The sequence below is a fragment of the Nematostella vectensis genome, chromosome 2 (assembly GCF_932526225.1).
Source record: "Nematostella vectensis chromosome 2, jaNemVect1.1, whole genome shotgun sequence".
NCBI classification, from domain to species: domain Eukaryota; kingdom Metazoa; phylum Cnidaria; class Anthozoa; order Actiniaria; family Edwardsiidae; genus Nematostella; species Nematostella vectensis.
Window position 1 is genome coordinate 2,267,487 of NC_064035.1, and position 21,150 is coordinate 2,288,636.

Here is a 21,150-nt window from a genome sequence, read left to right on the forward strand (position 1 = left end):
AAAAAAAATCTAAAATGGCGGCTGCTCGTAGCCCATCAGAGCTCACTGCGTCCGAATTAATGTCCGAATTACAGAGTTTTGGACTAAAGACAGGACCAATAACGCCAACCACCAGACGCATCTTAGAGCGAAGATTAGAAAGAGCGCGCAACGAGAAAAATGCGCCATCTCCACCTGTAGTAGAGCCAGATACAAGCGCGAAATTTGAACTGCCGGCTCAAGAGGGTCATGCCGCGATTTCTTCAAGTTTCCCGCAGGTGAAATTGGTAAAATTAACAGTGGGCACAATAAAGATATGAATTTGCCTAACATTGTTTGTACAAGGCTAAATAAAGATTTGGGTTCCACTAACATCTCTTGTCCAAGGGATCGTTTTAAAGGGATTTCCCTCCTAAGAAACATAAGAATTTTAACACTTTCACTTTGTCATTGTTGCAAAAAAGGATCGTCATAAGAACAGATTATGCCCATGCTTGAATTTACCCATTGTTTTCACAGGAATTTGACTCATCGGATGGAACTCCTGATTTATTTTATGGCGTTTGTTTTGACGATGAAAACCATCCAAATGGGTGTAAGTCACCGGCTGTTTTCGTCGACAAAACCCAGGCTCTTCAAGCAGTTAAAAGCCTCAAGAATTACGGAGCTCGCTTCAAGGCTTTCAAATCAAAGTCAGATGCAGAACAATTCTCCCTTCCATTTAACCAGAGTCAAAGAGCAACTCCAAATACAGAGACGAAATCTCCTGATCCCATCAGTAATTTCAAATCCCCAACACCTCAACAACTTGTGCTGTTCAGAAAACTCATTGAGCAAGGGAAGCAGCAGGAATTCATAGAGTTGGTATATAATAATCCAAGATATTTGATTAGTTCTGGTGACACCCCTGTTATTCTTCAAGAAGGGTTTCGTTACAATGCCATGCATGTTGCTTCAAAAGAAAACAGACCACACATGTGTGAACTGATCATTAGAACACTAGAGAGCATTCATTTTTGGCAGGTATTTTTGCAAACTGATAATAAAGACAGCTTGAATTCAAGTGTTAACAACAACCGCAGACAGTTTCTGGTGGATTTATACCTCAACACTCCAGATAAAGGGGTAAGTTGAAAAAATCAATTTAACCCCTAAGAGATAACACATTGAGGGAAGTCAAAGCAGTTTTTAATCCTAAGAGGTAGCACTGCCATTAAATAGTTACCAATTTAAGTTACAATTTTTTTTTTTTTTTTTTTAAATTCCAAGTCACCTGATTGCTTGATACGGTACTAACCCGTGCACGGGTAAGTACCGTATCAAGCAATCAGTTGACTTGGAATTTTTTATAAAATAAGTTTTGGGCATTAGTGTGAGACCCCCTAAAGATAGCAGAATCTAAAAAAACCTTAAGAAAGAGCAGTTCCTAAAATTTTATACCCTGAGATAGGATGATCAGTCCCATCTACTTTTATGGATAGGCCCCCAGACCTCCTAGTTATTAAGGTTCGGTTAACCCAAACTGGTATTCTGTCATTTTCATCTTATTAATTCCCCAAACCTGGCTGCTATGGTAGTTCATGCTGCTTATCTAAAACTTTAGTGGCTTATCTTCCCTGCTAACCAAGGTCTGTTAGATAGAGTGTCATCTTATCTTCCCTGCTAACCAAGGTCTGTTAGATAGAGTGGCATCTTATCTTCCCTGCTAACCAAGGTCTGTTAGATAGAGTGGCATCTTATCTTCCCTGCTAACCAAGGTCTGTTAGATAGAATGGCATCTTATCTTCCCTGCTAACCAAGATCTGTTAGATAGAGTGGCATCTTATCTTCCCTGCTAACCAAGATCTGTTAGATAGAGTGGCATCTTATCTTCCCTGCTAACCAAGGTCTGTTAGATAGAATGGCATCTTATCTTCCCTGCTAACCAAGATCTGTTAGATAGAGTGTCATCTCATCTTCCCTGCTAACCAAGGTCTGTTAGATAGAATGGCATCTTATCTTCCCTGCTAACCAAGATCTGTTAGATAGAGTGGCATCTTATCTTCCCTGCTAACCAAGATCTGTTAGATAGAGTGGCATCTTATCTTCCCTGCTAACCAAGGTCTGTTAGATAGAGTGGCATCTTATCTTCCCTGCTAACCAAGATCTGTTAGATAGAGTGGCATCTTATCTTCCCTGCTAACCAAGATCTGTTAGATAGAGTGGCATCTTATCTTCCCTGCTAACCAAGGTCTGTTAGATAGAGTGGCATCTTATCTTCCCTGCTAACCAAGGTCTGTTAGATAGAGTGGCATCTTATCTTCCCTGCTAACCAAGGTCTGTTAGATAGAGTGGCATCTTATATTCCCTGCTAACCAAGGTCTGTTAGATAGAGTGGCATCTTATCTTCCCTGCTAACCAAGATCTGTTAGATAGAGTGGCATCTTATCTTCCCTGCTAACCAAGATCTGTTAGATAGAGTGGCATCTTATCTTCCCTGCTAACCAAGATCTGTTAGATAGAGTGGCATCTTATCTTCCCTGCTAACCAAGATCTGTTAGATAGAATGGCATCTTATCTTCCCTGCTAACCAAGGTCTGTTAGATAGAATGGCATCTTATCTTCCCTGCTAACCAAGGTCTGTTAGATAGAGTGGCATCTTATCTTCCCTGCTAACCAAGGTCTGTTAGATAGAGTGGCATCTTATCTTCCCTGCTAACCAAGATCTGTTAGATAGAGTGGCATCTTATCTTCCCTGCTAACCAAGGTCTGTTAGATAGAGTGGCATCTTATCTTCCCTGCTAACCAAGATCTGTTAGATAGAGTGGCATCTTATCTTCCCTGCTAACCAAGATCTGTTAGATAGAGTGGCATCTTATCTTCCCTGCTAACCAAGGTCTGTTAGATAGAGTGGCATCTTATCTTCCCTGCTAACCAAGGTCTGTTAGATAGAATGGCATCTTATCTTCCCTGCTAACCAAGATCTGTTAGATAGTTGTCATCTTATCTTCCCTGCTAACCAAGGTCTGTTAGATAGAGTGGCATCTTATCTTCCCTGCTAACCAAGATCTGTTAGATAGAGTGGCATCTTATCTTCCCTGCTAACCAAGGTCTGTTAGATAGAGTGGCATCTTATCTTCCCTGCTAACCAAGGTCTGTTAGATAGAATGGCATCTTATCTTCCCTGCTAACCAAGATCTGTTAGATAGAGTGGCATCTTACCTTCCCTGCTAACCAAGATCTGTTAGATAGAGTGGCATCTTATCTTCCCTGCTAACCAAGATCTGTTAGATAGAGTGGCATCTTATCTTCCCTGCTAACCAAGATCTGTTAGATAGAGTGGCATCTTATCTTCCCTGCTAACCAAGATCTGTTAGATAGAGTGGCATCTTATCTTCCCTGCTAACCAAGATCTGTTAGATAGAGTGGCATCTTATCTTCCCTGCTAACCAAGATCTGTTAGATAGAGTGGCATCTTATCTTCCCTGCTAACCAAGGTCTGTTAGATAGAGTGGCATCTTATCTTCCCTGCTAACCAAGGTCTGTTAGATAGAATGGCATCTTATCTTCCCTGCTAACCAAGATCTGTTAGATAGAGTGTCATCTTATCTTCCCTGCTAACCAAGGTCTGTTAGATAGAGTGGCATCTTATCTTCCCTGCTAACCAAGGTCTGTTAGATAGAGTGGCATCTTATCTTCCCTGCTAACCAAGATCTGTTAGATAGAGTGGCATCTTATCTTCCCTGCTAACCAAGGTCTGTTAGATAGAGTGGCATCTTATCTTCCCTGCTAACCAAGATCTGTTAGATAGAATGGCATCTTATCTTCCCTGCTAACCAAGGTCTGTTAGATAGAGTGGCATCTTATCTTCCCTGCTAACCAAGGTCTGTTAGATAGAATGGCATCTTATCTTCCCTGCTAACCAAGATCTGTTAGATAGAGTGGCATCTTATCTTCCCTGCTAACCAAGGTCTGTTAGATAGAGTGGCATCTTATCTTCCCTGCTAACCAAGGTCTGTTAGATAGAGTGGCATCTTATCTTCCCTGCTAACCAAGATCTGTTAGATAGAATGGCATCTTATCTTCCCTGCTAACCAAGGTCTGTTAGATAGAATGGCATCTTATCTTCCCTGCTAACCAAGGTCTGTTAGATAGAGTGGCATCTTATCTTCCCTGCTAACCAAGATCTGTTAGATAGAGTGGCATCTTATCTTCCCTGCTAACCAAGATCTGTTAGATAGAGTGGCATCTTATCTTCCCTGCTAACCAAGATCTGTTAGATAGAGTGGCATCTTATCTTCCCTGCTAACCAAGATCTGTTAGATAGAGTGGCATCTTATCTTCCCTGCTAACCAAGGTCTGTTAGATAGAGTGGCATCTTATCTTCCCTGCTAACCAAGATCTGTTAGATAGAGTGGCATCTTATCTTCCCTGCTAACCAAGGTCTGTTAGATAGAGTGGCATCTTATCTTCCCTGCTAACCAAGATCTGTTAGATAGAATGGCATCTTATCTTCCCTGCTAACCAAGGTCTGTTAGATAGAGTGGCATCTTATCTTCCCTGCTAACCAAGGTCTGTTAGATAGAATGGCATCTTATCTTCCCTGCTAACCAAGATCTGTTAGATAGAGTGGCATCTTATCTTCCCTGCTAACCAAGATCTGTTAGATAGAGTGGCATCTTATCTTCCCTGCTAACCAAGATCTGTTAGATAGAGTGGCATCTTATCTTCCCTGCTAACCAAGGTCTGTTAGATAGAGTGGCATCTTATCTTCCCTGCTAAACGAGGTCTGTTAGATAGAGTGGCATCTTATCTTCCCTGCTAACCAAGATCTGTTAGATAGAGTGGCATCTTATCTTCCCTGCTAACCAAGGTCTGTTAGATAGAATGGCATCTTATCTTCCCTGCTAACCAAGATCTGTTAGATAGAGTGGCATCTTATCTTCCCTGCTAACCAAGATCTGTTCGATAGAATGGCATCTTATCTTCCCTGCTAACCAAGATCTGTTAGATAGAGTGGCATCTTATCTTCCCTGCTAACCAAGATCTGTTAGATAGAGTGGCATCTTATCTTCCCTGCTAACCAAGATCTGTTAGATAGAGTGGCATCTTATCTTCCCTGCTAACCAAGGTCTGTTAGATAGAGTGGCATCTTATCTTCCCTGCTAACCAAGGTCTGTTAGATAGAGTGGCATCTTATCTTCCCTGCTAACCAAGGTCTGTTAGATAGAGTGGCATCTTATCTTCCCTGCTAACCAAGATCTGTTAGATAGAGTGGCATCTTATCTTCCCTGCTAACCAAGGTCTGTTAGATAGAATGGCATCTTATCTTCCCTGCTAACCAAGGTCTGTTAGATAGAGTGGCATCTTATCTTCCCTGCTAACCAAGATCTGTTAGATAGAGTGGCATCTTATCTTCCCTGCTAACCAAGGTCTGTTAGATAGAGTGGCATCTTATCTTCCCTGCTAACCAAGATCTGTTAGATAGAGTGGCATCTTATCTTCCCTGCTAACCAAGATCTGTTAGATAGAGTGGCATCTTATCTTCCCTGCTAACCAAGATCTGTTAGATAGAGTGGCATCTTATCTTCCCTGCTAACCAAGGTCTGTTAGATAGAGTGGCATCTTATCTTCCCTGCTAACCAAGGTCTGTTAGATAGAGTGGCATCTTATCTTCCCTGCTAACCAAGATCTGTTAGATAGAATGGCATCTTATCTTCCCTGCTAACCAAGATCTGTTAGATAGAGTGGCATCTTATCTTCCCTGCTAACCAAGGTCTGTTAGATAGAGTGGCATCTTATCTTCCCTGCTAACCAAGGTCTGTTAGATAGAGTGGCATCTTATCTTCCCTGCTAACCAAGATCTGTTAGATAGAATAGCATCTTATCTTCCCTGCTAACCAAGGTCTGTTAGGTAGAGTGGCATCTTATCTTCCCTGCTAACCAAGATCTGTTAGATAGAATGGCATCTTATCTTCCCTGCTAACCAAGGTCTGTTAGATAGAATGGCATCTTATCTTCCCTGCTAACCAAGGTCTGTTAGATAGAATGGCATCTTATCTTCCCTGCTAACCAAGATCTGTTAGATAGAGTGGCATCTTATCTTCCCTGCTAACCAAGGTCTGTTAGGTAGAGTGGCATCTTATCTTCCCTGCTAACCAAGGTCTGTTAGATAGAGTGGCATCTTATCTTCCCTGCTAACCAAGGTCTGTTAGATAGAATAGCATCTTATCTTCCCTGCTAACCAAGGTCTGTTAGGTAGAGTGGCATCTTATCTTCCCTGCTAACCAAGATCTGTTAGATAGAATAGCATCTTATCTTCCCTGCTAACCAAGGTCTGTTAGGTAGAGTGGCATCTTATCTTCCCTGCTAACCAAGATCTGTTAGGTAGAATGGCATCTTATCTTCCCTGCTAACCAAGGTCTGTTAGATAGAATGGCATCTTATCTTCCCTGCTAACCAAGGTCTGTTAGGTAGAGTGGCATCTTATCTTCCCTGCTAACCAAGATCTGTTAGATAGAATGGCATCTTATCTTCCCTGCTAACCAAGGTCTGTTAGATAGAATGGCATCTTATCTTCCCTGCTAACCAAGGTCTGTTAGATAGAGTGGCATCTTATCTTCCCTGCTAACCAAGATCTGTTAGATAGAATAGCATCTTATCTTCCCTGCTAACCAAGGTCTGTTAGATAGAATGGCATCTTATCTTCCCTGCTAACCAAGGTCTGTTAGATAGAGTGGCATCTTATCTTCCCTGCTAACCAAGATCTGTTAGATAGAGTGGCATCTTATCTTCCCTGCTAACCAAGATCTGTTAGATAGAGTGGCATCTTATCTTCCCTGCTAACCAAGGTCTGTTAGATAGAGTGGCATCTTATCTTCCCTGCTAACCAAGATCTGTTAGATAGAATGGCATCTTATCTTCCCTGCTAACCAAGGTCTGTTAGATAGAGTGGCATCTTATCTTCCCTGCTAACCAAGGTCTGTTAGATAGAATGGCATCTTATCTTCCCTGCTAACCAAGATCTGTTAGATAGAGTGGCATCTTATCTTCCCTGCTAACCAAGATCTGTTAGATAGAGTGGCATCTTATCTTCCCTGCTAACCAAGATCTGTTAGATAGAGTGGCATCTTATCTTCCCTGCTAACCAAGGTCTGTTAGATAGAGTGGCATCTTATCTTCCCTGCTAAACGAGGTCTGTTAGATAGAGTGGCATCTTATCTTCCCTGCTAACCAAGATCTGTTAGATAGAGTGGCATCTTATCTTCCCTGCTAACCAAGGTCTGTTAGATAGAATGGCATCTTATCTTCCCTGCTAACCAAGATCTGTTAGATAGAGTGGCATCTTATCTTCCCTGCTAACCAAGATCTGTTCGATAGAATGGCATCTTATCTTCCCTGCTAACCAAGATCTGTTAGATAGAGTGGCATCTTATCTTCCCTGCTAACCAAGATCTGTTAGATAGAGTGGCATCTTATCTTCCCTGCTAACCAAGATCTGTTAGATAGAGTGTCATCTTATCTTCCCTGCTAACCAAGGTCTGTTAGATAGAGTGGCATCTTATCTTCCCTGCTAACCAAGGTCTGTTAGATAGAGTGGCATCTTATCTTCCCTGCTAACCAAGGTCTGTTAGATAGAGTGGCATCTTATCTTCCCTGCTAACCAAGATCTGTTAGATAGAGTGGCATCTTATCTTCCCTGCTAACCAAGGTCTGTTAGATAGAATGGCATCTTATCTTCCCTGCTAACCAAGGTCTGTTAGATAGAGTGGCATCTTATCTTCCCTGCTAACCAAGATCTGTTAGATAGAGTGGCATCTTATCTTCCCTGCTAACCAAGGTCTGTTAGATAGAGTGGCATCTTATCTTCCCTGCTAACCAAGATCTGTTAGATAGAGTGGCATCTTATCTTCCCTGCTAACCAAGATCTGTTAGATAGAGTGGCATCTTATCTTCCCTGCTAACCAAGATCTGTTAGATAGAGTGGCATCTTATCTTCCCTGCTAACCAAGGTCTGTTAGATAGAGTGGCATCTTATCTTCCCTGCTAACCAAGGTCTGTTAGATAGAGTGGCATCTTATCTTCCCTGCTAACCAAGATCTGTTAGATAGAATGGCATCTTATCTTCCCTGCTAACCAAGATCTGTTAGATAGAGTGGCATCTTATCTTCCCTGCTAACCAAGGTCTGTTAGATAGAGTGGCATCTTATCTTCCCTGCTAACCAAGGTCTGTTAGATAGAGTGGCATCTTATCTTCCCTGCTAACCAAGATCTGTTAGATAGAATAGCATCTTATCTTCCCTGCTAACCAAGGTCTGTTAGGTAGAGTGGCATCTTATCTTCCCTGCTAACCAAGATCTGTTAGATAGAATGGCATCTTATCTTCCCTGCTAACCAAGGTCTGTTAGATAGAATGGCATCTTATCTTCCCTGCTAACCAAGGTCTGTTAGATAGAATGGCATCTTATCTTCCCTGCTAACCAAGATCTGTTAGATAGAGTGGCATCTTATCTTCCCTGCTAACCAAGGTCTGTTAGGTAGAGTGGCATCTTATCTTCCCTGCTAACCAAGGTCTGTTAGATAGAGTGGCATCTTATCTTCCCTGCTAACCAAGGTCTGTTAGATAGAATAGCATCTTATCTTCCCTGCTAACCAAGGTCTGTTAGGTAGAGTGGCATCTTATCTTCCCTGCTAAACAAGATCTGTTAGATAGAATAGCATCTTATCTTCCCTGCTAACCAAGGTCTGTTAGGTAGAGTGGCATCTTATCTTCCCTGCTAACCAAGATCTGTTAGGTAGAATGGCATCTTATCTTCCCTGCTAACCAAGGTCTGTTAGATAGAATGGCATCTTATCTTCCCTGCTAACCAAGGTCTGTTAGGTAGAGTGGCATCTTATCTTCCCTGCTAACCAAGATCTGTTAGATAGAATGGCATCTTATCTTCCCTGCTAACCAAGGTCTGTTAGATAGAATGGCATCTTATCTTCCCTGCTAACCAAGGTCTGTTAGATAGAGTGGCATCTTATCTTCCCTGCTAACCAAGATCTGTTAGATAGAATAGCATCTTATCTTCCCTGCTAACCAAGGTCTGTTAGATAGAATGGCATCTTATCTTCCCTGCTAACCAAGGTCTGTTAGATAGAGTGGCATCTTATCTTCCCTGCTAACCAAGATCTGTTAGATAGAGTGGCATCTTATCTTCCCTGCTAACCAAGATCTGTTAGATAGAGTGGCATCTTATCTTCCCTGCTAACCAAGGTCTGTTATATAGAATGGCATCTTATCTTCCCTGCTAACCAAGATCTGTTAGATAGAATGGCATCTTATCTTCCCTGCTAACCAAGATCTGTTAGATAGAGTGGCATCTTATCTTCCCTGCTAACCAAGGTCTGTTAGGTAGAGTGGCATCTTATCTTCCCTGCTAACCAAGGTCTGTTAGGTAGAGTGGCATCTTATCTTCCCTGCTAACCAAGGTCTGTTAGATAGAATGGCATCTTATCTTCCCTGCTAACCAAGGTCTGTTAGATAGAGTGGCATCTTATCTTCCCTGCTAACCAAGGTCTGTTAGATAGAGTGGCATCTTATCTTCCCTGCTAACCAAGGTCTGTTAGATAGAATGGCATCTTATCTTCCCTGCTAACCAAGATCTGTTAGATAGAATGGCATCTTATCTTCCCTGCTAACCAAGGTCTGTTAGATAGAGTGGCATCTTATCTTCCCTGCTAACCAAGGTCTGTTAGGTAGAGTGGCATCTTATCTTCCCTGCTAACCAAGGTCTGTTAGATAGAGTGGCATCTTATCTTCCCTGCTAACCAAGGTCTGTTAGATAGAGTGGCATCTTATCTTCCCTGCTAACCAAGGTCTGTTAGGTAGAGTGGCATCTTATCTTCCCTGCTAACCAAGATCTGTTAGATAGAGTGGCATCTTATCTTCCCTGCTAACCAAGATCTGTTAGATAGAATAGCATCTTATCTTCCCTGCTAACCAAGGTCTGTTAGGTAGAGTGGCATCTCATCTTCCCTGCTAACCAAGGTCTGTTAGATAGAGTGGCATCTTATCTTCCCTGCTAACCAAGGTCTGTTAGATAGAATGGCATCTCATCTTCCCTGCTAACCAAGATCTGTTAGATAGAGTGGCATCTTATCTTCCCTGCTAACCAAGGTCTGTTAGATAGAGTGGCATCTTATCTTCCCTGCTAACCAAGGTCTGTAACATAGGAAGACTTTTGCCAAATGACAGACTAGATAAACAGCCTTAATGGACTTCCAGAAAAATGTCATGACTAAGAAGCAAAATGTGCTCATGTGCCTTATTTACATTCTGCCCACTATTCAAATAGATTTTTGAGGCAAAAGAAGAATTTTGAAGCAAGTTTATAAGTAGTTGTCTGCTTTATGAAGCATATAGTATATAAAGGTAACATTGTTTGTGTTTTCCTATAGAATCTTGAGACGCCCCTTCATTTTGCCTGCAAGTTTGGTCATTTAGATGTGGTAAAGTACTTGGTTAGCCATCCCTTGACGAGCATCACGCCACACAATAGATATGGTGACACTCCCGAGGAGGTAACAATTACACAGACATGTTCTGAATATAAAAGGAAAGCCATCATTAAAAATCATTATATAGTTACTTGTTATACAGTACAGTATATGTGTGAAATGAGCTGTACAATTTAAGATGGCTTGTTCTAGTTACTTGTTATTCAGTATATGTATGTAATGAACTGTACAATTTATGTGTCTAAGATGGCTTGCTCGAGATGTAGTTCCCTGGCAGGGTCTGTCCAGAAGAAGGATCAAATAAAACACTTGCTGCAGGGTGAGTAATGTCTAGAGATCAAATAGTGTGGAAGATTTAGACCATAGAGCTGTCTTTTTACTTGTGATCTTATTGGTATTATTTAATACAGACAATTACTTTGTACCTGTGTTTGGTTCGCAAGACAACTCGACCCCGCCTATCCTTGGAGACCCTTGGTCCCCTACCATGGCTCAAGGCCAGAGAAGACCACCCTCGTGCTCTTCTGTAGGAGTGTACAGCCCAAGGGAGTCAGTCCGGGCCTATGCAGGCCCAATGTCTCCCTCAAAGGTCTGGTTACTGACGGGAAGAAGTGTATCAATTGAAACATTATTAGGGGTGTGCCTGAGAAGTCCATCATCACGTTTTTAGAAGGGGTTTACAGTATAGCTTATGCAGGAATCAAATTCAAATGAAATGGTTTCCAATCACGTCACGTTTACTTCACCTGAAAAAGTACCAAACGCCATTACCAGGGTTAAACTCAGCACAAGCCTATAGATACTTGTGATATACTAGTGCATGTACCTGACTTATAGTAACTGCTCTTGAAAAAATGTTCCTGGTGCAGGGCATAAAAATTCATTGAAAATTTGTGGGATTTCGATACAATCGGTTAAGAGGATGAAATTCAAATAATAATATAACTTGAAAGACTACAGGCAAGCTGTAGAAAAACTAGATGGTCTGCGTAGGCGTGGTGTAGACAAGGTAAAGAAAACTGGATCGTTTTCGTTGGCTCCGACGAAGGGCTCGAAACGTCAGCGCAACCACTCTGTTTCACAGAGGCGTTTAACATACCTTTTCAACCTTGTGTTGATTCGTACCTTGAAATTCAATTTTATATATTTTTATTATCGTTCAATTTTTGTATTTTATACAAATATATAAATAATTTTTTTTTTACTTTTACAGGCCTCTGAGTTTCATAGGATGTGGAAAACTCCACCCACCTCTCCTGAAGATAGAAAGCAGTATACAAACATACGGCGGGGTGACTCATCCCGAGGTATTGAGAGAATTGGAAGGTAACAAAGTTATTTTTTTTACTCACTCTCAATGTTGACCTTTTTTTGTTACCAATCTTCACAATGCAATGCATGCTACCTTCACAGTACTGTATGCCATAAGGATATGCTTTAAGAGTGTTCTCTGATTCACATAATTTATGCTTTAAGGCTGGTTCTCACTAGGACGCAAGCACGAGCGTAAGTGCAAACGGAAGCACAACACAAGTGAGAATCGGTCAAACACAAGCGTGAGAAAACACGAGTACGAGAAAATCAAGCAGTTGCGTTCTCTTGCGCTTACGCTTACGTTTTGGTAAGAATCGGAAAATGATGTGCTCTGCTCCTTGCGCTTAAGTCCAAGTGAGAAACAACCTTTAGTGTGCATAAGACCACAACTTAATGTTTCTCCTTATCAAGCTTGTCTCAATCAAAAATGTGATGCCAGCTGATTGGCCAACTTTCTTAAACGTTGTCTTTACTAAGTTAAGAAAATGTACCAATTTCACCATTTTAGCGAGTTTAATTGTAGTTCCCTACACGTTTATCGTTTGATTGGATAATTGGGTATACCTCCCAAGATACTTAGCATTGCAAACGCTTATTTTTTATACATAGTGATATTAATACTTTTTGTTCCCCAGATCTTTAGCCCACAGCCATGGCGTCCCCTGGGCTGAATACTGGGACTTCTTGGGGTGTTATGTTGACCTGGCCACACCTGATGGGCTTGATAAGTTGGAGGCTCATCTCGAAAAGCGCAAGAGATTGATGACATCATCTCACTCCTACAGCTCAAAGGACAGCGAAGATGGTGTCCCATCCACACCCGATCAAAGCAGATCATCTGAATTTACTCACGTTTTTGACTCGCCTTTAACCACTCGCGTACCATCTGGAAGGTCTTCAGGAAAGAAGCCGTTTCCCATTGGGGATGTAACCGATGAGCTATCTCCTACAGATGAAAAGACCCCAAGTGATCTAGCAACAGAAGATCTTATTTCAGGTTTAAGTGGTCTAAGCATCAGTTCATATGATACATCACCTGAGCAACCAATGACTCCCTTATCAATTCAGACAGATTTCAATAAAGCCTCTAGGCTGGATGACACTAAAGACTCTACAGATTGCAAGAAAAAACTGTTCCAAAATAAATTTTCTCCGGAAGGAATACATACAGATGATGTCTTGTCAGGTGGCAGCTGTAATGTAATCAGTCAAAAGGCTGACGAACTTTCTGAACAAATGGCGCATATTGTTACAACTGAGGGAGTTTTGGTCGATGAACCTTCGTCAGAGACTCACAGCAGGTGTTGGGAGGATGGTGGACTGGGTCATTTGGACCCCCATGCCTCCCTCGGGTCGCGAAGCACAGGCCATAATACACCAAGGCTTCGTCAACTTCATAAAAACAATGTGTTTATTGATGGGTAGGAAAAAGCATAATTTGCCTTTATCAATTCTGTTTATTATGGGTAAGAAAATGCCCAACCTGTTTGTTTATGTTGACAAATATAACCACCATTGTATGTTTCAGTTTGTTTCCCAGTAAACTGGATGTTGACGTTTTGCGTGCTATAGAAAACAGCAATGTTGATGAGAGGAAGTACCCCTTACTGACCCTATGGCGGGAAAGTGTAATGGCATACTCAGCAAAGGCCAGAGAAAGGTAGGCTTGGGTGGGATGTGTAATGGCATACTCAGCAAAGGCCAGAGAAAGGTAGGCTTGGGTGGGATGTGTAATGGCGCTCTGTATTGTGTTGTATTGTATTACGGTAAAGTACCTATTTATTATTTCATCAATTTTGAAGTAATGCTCTGTGAAAGAACTAGGCCGGCAACCTAACGGCAAGTACACGCTGGCATGTCAAAAATGCTTTTGTTAATTCTAGAAATTTCATACACAAGAAATTTTAGCATGACATACACATAACACAGCATGATTCATAATTATTTTTTTGTAGACTTTTGTTAAACAGCTTTTGAGGTATTTTACGTGAGGATCCTTGGTTCAACACAGAAATCACCGATAAGATAAATAGGGAAGAATAAGTTTCACACAATTTCTTTAAGAAACCGTTAATGTCTGTTTTAGCGGGCTGGGCGCTTTTATTTATTTATTTTAGTTTCAGGGGGGGGGGGGGGGTAATCATCGAACAGTTAGAAATTCACAAGAGCACCTCTAACAAAGTCCAGTACGCCTGTTTCATTGTTCAAAAACAAAAAAAACAAAAAGATTATTTGTGCAAGCTAAAAGCTTTGTGTTCGGTCGTTGTTATATATATAAATATATATAAACTATTGGAAACCTGGAGCTTAAACAACTATTTACATGTCCCTGTGATGACCCGGGCACTAAAAAGAGCATTTACGGTACTCGATTTCGGATAAAGATTTCAATTGTTGAAATGCTTACCTCACAGTAATTCATATTCATTGCCATTTTGCAGTTGGCCAAGTCCTGGGTCGCCTCGCTTCAGATTGCGTCATAAAAAAGTGCAGCTGTGGAGCTGTTGACCTACAGTTCACTTTGTATTAAAGAGATGGGTCTTTCTTTTTAAAAACCTGTCGTGGACCAACGTAGTTTACTATATTTAATACATTCATGTGTTGGGTTATTCGTCGTTCTTACGCGTATCCCAGAATTTTGCGAGCCATGAGAATAGGGACCGGATTTTCCTGAAAAGTATGTTTGAGATCACACACTTTGTGTTTTTCGCGAGATCAGGAGTCTGTTCTCAAATTTGGATCGAAGGTAAATCAATATGACAGTGGATATGTAGGGGTGTTTGTGTAAGAATTTAATGAATGTCCAATAGCCCATGTAATATTACTCCCTGTCAGCTGTAGGGGTTACAATGTTTTGAAGAACCAGTGCGTTTTAGGGAACATATTATTACCCTTTGAAGCCACTAATCACGAGGAGGAAAAAAACTTCCCTTTTATTTAAGAGAACACACAATTAGCCCTGCACTACTGCCATTTAATCGAGTTTATTGACCAGACTTGTATTCTGTTCACAAGTGGCTGCCCTCTTTGTGCGTGTGTACTAAACATTCTTTTGTATTGCTAATCATTTTGCGACCATTCAAAGGCAAACTCTACTCTTGTAAGCTATATTTGCTATAGTGAAAATAGAGAGTGAAATAGAAAATTGAGTGAAAATAAAACGCCACGAACGCTTGTTGAGCTAATTAACAAATCTTTAAAGTGGACTAAAAATGCGCGCAAAAGTGTTCATGTTAATGTTAAAAGTTAATGGACTAGTCAAATAATTATATAGCCTTTAATCAGGCGTTAACTAAACCTGCTAGTTCTCTGACTATGCATTTTTCGGAAGCACTGAAATTTTTAATAGTCGTAGTTATGCAAGACTTAAACAGACTTAAAACAACCCTTTATCTTTACGCAATTCCCTCCGTTTCCATTCCCGCAACGATCTAAAGTCTCCTTTGCTCATTCCAAAGAGTTCCTTAAACTCGTGGTCTTCCAGATACTCCTGAAAAAGAAAAAAAAGCAAACATTGAACATCAATAGCTGCCTTAAAATTCCAACAACAAAAAAAACCTCCTCCTACCCTATCACCCTACACGATGCCTTATCACCCTACCCAATGCCTTGACACCCTACCCAATGTCTCATCACCCTACCCAATGTCTCATCACCCTACCCAATGTCTCATCACCCTACCCAATGTCTTGTCACCCTACCCAATGTCTTGTCACCTTACCCAATGTCTCATCACCCTACCCAATGTCTCATCACCCTACCCAATGTCTCATCACCCTACCCAATGTCCTGTCACCCTACCCAATGTCTTGTCACCCTACCCAATGTCTTGTCACCCTACCCAATGCCTTATCACCCTACCCAATGCCTTATCACCCTACCCAATGCCTTATCACCCTACCCAATGCCTTATCACCCTACCCAATGTCTTATCACCCTACCCAATGCCTGATCACCCTACCCAATGCCTTATTACCCTGCCCAATGTCTTATCACCCTACCCAATGTCTCATCACCCTACCCAATGTCTTATCACCCTACCCAATGTCTTGTCACCCTACCCAATGTCTTGTCACCCTACCCAATGCCTTGACACCCTACCCAATGTCTTATCACCCTACCCAATGTCTTATCACCCTACCCAATGCCTTGTCACCCTACCCAATGCCTTGTCACCCTACCCAATGCCTTGTCACCCTACCCAATGCCTTGTCACCCTACCCAATGCCTTGTCACCCTACCCAATGCCTTGTCACCCTACCCAATGCCTTGTCACCCTACCCAATGCCTTATCACCCTACCCAATGCCTTGTCACCCTACCCAATGCCTTGTCACCCTAACCAATGCCTTGTCACCCTACCCAATGCCTTGTCATCCTACCCATTGTCTTATCACCCTACCCAATGTCTTGTCACCCTACCCAATGTCTTGTCACCCTACCCAATGCCTTATCACCCTACCCAATGTCTTATCACCCTACCCAATGTCTTATCACCCTACCCAATGTCTTATCACCCTACCCAATGTCTTATCACCCTACCCAATGCCTTATCACCCTACCCAATGCCTTATCACCCTGCTCAATGCCTTATCACCCTACCCAATGTCTTATCACCCTACCCAATGCCTTATCACCCTACCCAATGCCTTATCATCCTACCTAATGCCTTATCATCCTACCCAATGCCTGATCACCCTACCCAATGCCTTATTACCCTGCCCAATGTCTTATCACCCTACCCAATGCCTTATTATCCTACATAATGCCTTATCACCCTACCCATTGTCTTATCACCCTACCCAATGTCTTATCACCCTACCCAATGTCTTATCACCCTACCCAATGCCTTATCACCCTACCCAATGTCTTGTCACCCTACCCAATACCTTATCACCCTACCCAAAGTCTTGTCACCCTACCCAATGTCTTATCACCCTACCCAATGTCTGATCACCATACCCAATGCCTTATCATCCTACCTAATGCCTTATCACCCTACCCAATGCCTTATCACCCTACCCAATGCCTTATCATCCTACCAAATGCCTTATCATCCTACCCAATGCCTTGACACCCTGTTCGATACCTTGTCACCGTACCAAATGCCTTATCACTCTGCCGAATGCCTTATCAAATAGCAAATTGTTACTGTTAAGTACCTCTCGGAGTGCGGGATCCACGTCCTCCGGTAAATTCTCCACGTTGACTTTGAGCTCCGTGTACGGGTAAAACTTGGTAATTTCACCTCCAACGTCTTCTAGTTGTGACTAAAGGATCAGCCCAGATGCAATAATTAGCAAGCTAAACTGAATATCCCAAGTATTTCAAAGACGGGCTGTTGGTTTGACACATTAAAGGTACTATGGCAGTGTATGGAATTATTGTCATTTTATTTAACTTATTCATCTGAATCATCACTGAATGCTAAAAAAAAGTTATTACTACATTCTGTCCAGTTGATTTATATTGCATTTAGAGTACTGCAAAAAAGTATAGATAAGAGAGGGACACTTTGGTATTCATAGATCCGACATGTCAATCACGCGCGCACAAATAGCCAATCAGGAAAGAGATGATGCAAACACAGCTATGTGGTCCCACAAATGTCCCACAAAAAATCGGCAATCGACGGCAAAAAACATTGGTTTGAGATATTTTTTTTTTCTCGAGTAAGGTTTAATTATAGTTTCACTAGATAAGGTTGATGGCGACAGCGGGGAATATCCGGATATAATTTTCACATGAGTACGTGGTTTGGCCACTATAAAAACCCTTGTGAACCCGGGGTGAGGCCTTCTCCTCAGAGATAACGAACGATACAGACGTGCAGAGTAGCCATCCCAAAAGAAATTTCCCTCCGCCTCCCCATCAGCCTGCCTTCATGTCTGGTTATTTTTCACTATTAGAAGTCATTTTCGCAGAGGTGGGTGGCGGTTTCTCGTCCCCACCTTTGCCGAAGTGACGGAATTAATGTGTAATACAATTACCTTGATCGATTTTTTAATTATTCAATAATAAAATGTCACTCAAGCGTGGCCGGAAAAATCCATATCAATGTGTCAATTACATCACTTCAGCAAACAAGCACGGCGCTCGATGTTGCTCGCATAAAGCCAATTTTTATGTTATATTAAGATAAAAACTTGCTCGGGATAAAAGCATTTTTCGGCCAGTGTAGAAAGTGCTAGTCCTGTTTTCTTTGACCGGCCACTTTTAGTGTAGAGTTGGGACACAAATTGCAGAAAAACACGTAAAATTTCTACGAAGAAACGAAAAACAAAAAGCAAACAAACCACATACAAGAATAGTGTAACTCCTACCATTAAACTTGTGTTTGATATTATCCTAGGTTACTTAAATTTTATATAAGAATGAGACTGTCTTTTGTATTATTGCTGTAAATTTTGACGTTTGCCGATAAAACTTCATAACTCTTTTAGCGATTTTTATCGCTTCCGAAAAATTATTCTATAGAAAATCGTCATTTTGCCTATTTTCTATAAAAATATTTGAAACATCAATTCCCTTGTGTAGCGCAATTTATCTAACACCCTCGTGAGATCTATAAGTGGATTTGTTCGCGAGAGCTTTCTATACGGCAAACGCCTGCAACCCACCACCTCTCCCCCCAACAAATTCTCAAGCCTTGAGATTTTCAGAGGTTGGCAGGTATGAAACTTGTAGTTAAAAGTCAGGTTAAACAGCGAATTCGGTATTCTCTTCTACTTTTCCCCGCACTTAAATCACTGCAAGTTGACAAAAATAGCTTTGAAAGCACATAAACACCGCTTTATCTTATCATTTCCAAGTTTTCGTATTTCGAGCTTGATTCGTTCCGTTTCCATTCAACCACCAAACTTGTAGTTATCTATTTCTATGCTTTGTTACAAGATTTTCACCAAGCTTGGACAACAAATCAATTTCTATCATGTTAGGTGACCGTGTTTTATTTCGCAAGTCGCAGGAAAACCCCTATAAACGTCTATATTTTAGATTAACCGAAGCAGGATTCACATACCTCATCCGACATGTTATGTTGTACAATTTGTGGGACATTTGAGATGCACTTCTCTGGCTTCTATTTGCCGCTTTCTGATTGGATATTCGTGCGCGCGTCGACCCCACCACTGTAATACCAAAGTGTTCCTCTCTTATCTTATGCTCTCTTGAGTACTGATAATACAATTTACTTGCAACTCAGACTTTTTTATGTTTTAATTACCAGGTCTATCTGCTTGTTAACCTCCTCTTGAAGTTCTTTCATTTCTTCGATGCTCATGCCCTTGGCGGCCGTCCTGTGATCTTCCCACACCCCGAAGAACGCTTTAAAATCGTCTGTTTCTGCGCCCGCTCTCAGCCTAGTGATGACGAAGCTACGTTCGTTGCGAGGCGTTGGGTCGGAAGCGATGTATTCCTGCAAAGCAATAAAAAAACATTAAAATAGTTTCAGCCAGCCGCCATTTTGACATCCCAACAAACTTCCAAGTGTGAGAAAGTATCCATTTCTATCTGTCTTGGGGAAGCTTTTGCGATATTTTCGACATTGGATACATACAACTTTCGACATTGGATACATACAACAAATACGTGGCTACCAGAGACTCCGTTATACAAAGCCCACCAGCAAGCATAGTATCGCAGTTTTCAAGGCTACGAGAAAGGCTTTTACAGAACTGGCCGAAACTGGAAGCAACATCAATTTGCCTTAATTCCCTTTCCTTTATCTTTACCCACGGTACTCGAACCTTCCCTGACACGTACTCTCGTACCTCGTGACCCCAACAGAGGGTCACGAGTCAATACGGGATGGCGCATGCCGCTACCTTGATGAATTCCTGCGTCTCGTCGACCTCGCTCTTCTTGGCTTCCTCGCCCACCCACATGTAGATGTGGTCTCCGAGGTCAACGAACATGACGTCATCGTCCACCAGATCGTCCTGGCCGAAGTTGACGATCTCCTCCACTTCGAGAGAACCTCGCTTGTTGTAGCAATGAAACAAACGAGGCTCGGGAGCTTCGCTACTCTGAAACATACGATCGGTCAAGTTATTTTCGCATCATATCTGGATCTTACAAAATCTTTTGGCTTATCAGAGACTTCAAGCATTACTCGGTTTAAGTCAAAAAGCCGCGTGTAGCTGCGGGATGCCTGGCCTTTAATATGAAGATATATAATGATAATTGTGTATCAACTTCATTTTTCTACCTGCAAAAGTATGTTATTCGCATAAGGCTTCTTGCCACCAAGTATTTCCCAAAACTTGGTTGCTTCTCTCCCTTCTTCGAAGAGATCGTAATTATCGCCGCCCTGTGGATTGATGATTTTCGCCGCCTCCTTAGCAGCTTCCACCTCATCCCCTGTGCTTCCTTTCCCTTTCCAGATGATCGTAGAACTATTATTGATAAGTACGAACGTGTCGTTGCTGTTTAGGTATGAGGCATCCACGCCAGCAACCTGCAATAAACCGGAGTAACACATCAAGATTCTCACCGGTGTTGTTCTTGTCGCTATTATTAGAACCCTGCTGTTGCGAGTTTTGTTTTTCATCAGCAGAAAAGCTAGCTTCCAAACGAGTCAATCAAAAGTGAATTTGGGAACGGCTTGTATACAACCGCTTAAATATCTTATTCAATACGTCATTAATCATTGCAACGCAGTTACTGAAGATCACGCAGGCTTATGACCTTATTACCTAAAATATTTTCTGTCAAGGATGGAAAAAACGCGCAGAACCCTCTTTGAATGCAAGATGTGGTTGTCTTTTGCGAAATTTAAATGTCGCGAGAATCTAGCGTATTAAAAGCAAACGTACGCACTCCCCTCCCCCCCCCCCCCTAAGAACGCGCCTGATATGATGGCCCCACCTACCTCCACCACACGAGCTTCGTTCTCTCTCTTCCCTCGCACTTGGAACAGTCTCTTGTGCTTAAATTCGTCTGGATTTTCGTAGTCGCCTTGGTACACGATTAGATGACCGCCAAATATGCGCAAGAAGTGAGGCGGCTCTTTCCCTTCATTTACTTCCACCTGATAAAGGACATTCCAGGGGAAAGCGTGAGTGAGTTCCGCCTAACAGAGGATATGTGCTATGCCTCATTTACTCAATTCAAAAGAAGATATTACAAAAAAGCTTTCCTCAAATCAACAAAATGGAACTGATATTTTGCTAGGATGAGAAAAAGGTGTATTTCCCTTGACCGATTGGAACTTGTCTCACAACGTACCTGCACAGCGTCTCCTCCAAAATTGTTGTTGTCCAAATCCACGGTCAACTTTGCGGCTGCACCCTTCTCGAAAACCCGGCTATCATTGCCCTGAAAAGAAAATCAGTTGGGTAATAACAATAAACAGTTTGGTTTAAGAGCCAATAAT

General features: G+C 41.8%; 2 protein-coding genes across 4 annotated transcripts in view; one reads left to right on the forward strand and one right to left on the reverse strand.

Moving 5' to 3' along the window:
* On the forward strand, window positions 1–14,960 carry LOC5515515 (ankyrin repeat and LEM domain-containing protein 2). 2 transcript variants are annotated; one of them, XM_032385251.2, is made up of 9 exons: window positions 1–266; window positions 499–1,104; window positions 10,402–10,524; window positions 10,708–10,780; window positions 10,872–11,050; window positions 11,675–11,787; window positions 12,411–13,196; window positions 13,304–13,435; window positions 14,217–14,960. In XM_032385251.2, exons 1-9 carry the CDS (start codon window positions 15–17, stop codon window positions 14,281–14,283), a joined length of 2,331 nt encoding a protein of 776 aa, XP_032241142.1. In that variant the 5' UTR covers window positions 1–14; the 3' UTR covers window positions 14,284–14,960. The 2 variants fall into 2 exon arrangements, with proteins under 2 accessions (XP_032241142.1, XP_032241143.1); XM_032385252.2 differs by having other exon boundaries at window positions 1–257.
* Window positions 14,744–21,150, reverse strand: part of LOC5515491 (advillin) — a 22,487-nt gene continuing 16,080 nt past the window's right edge. For both annotated transcript variants that reach the window (XM_032385249.2, XM_032385250.2), the window contains exons 15-21: window positions 21,003–21,092; window positions 20,647–20,805; window positions 19,984–20,232; window positions 19,601–19,801; window positions 19,000–19,191; window positions 16,937–17,044; window positions 14,744–15,265 (exon numbers count right to left, since the gene is read on the reverse strand). In XM_032385249.2, coding sequence (XP_032241140.2) covers window positions 15,152–15,265; window positions 16,937–17,044; window positions 19,000–19,191; window positions 19,601–19,801; window positions 19,984–20,232; window positions 20,647–20,805; window positions 21,003–21,092 — 1,113 coding nt within the window. In that variant the 3' untranslated portion in view covers window positions 14,744–15,151. The remainder of the gene's footprint in view (window positions 15,266–16,936; window positions 17,045–18,999; window positions 19,192–19,600; window positions 19,802–19,983; window positions 20,233–20,646; window positions 20,806–21,002; window positions 21,093–21,150) is intronic.

Coding starts and splice junctions, on each gene's coding strand:
- LOC5515515 (XM_032385251.2), top strand. CDS start 15: ATGGCGGCTGCTCGTAGCCCATCAGAGCTCACTGCGTCCGAATTAATG. Junction 11,051..11,674: donor GCCCAATGTCTCCCTCAAAG/GTCTGGTTACTG, acceptor TTACTTTTACAG/GCCTCTGAGTTTCATAGGAT. Junction 13,197..13,303: donor AACAATGTGTTTATTGATGG/GTAGGAAAAAGC, acceptor TGTATGTTTCAG/TTTGTTTCCCAGTAAACTGG.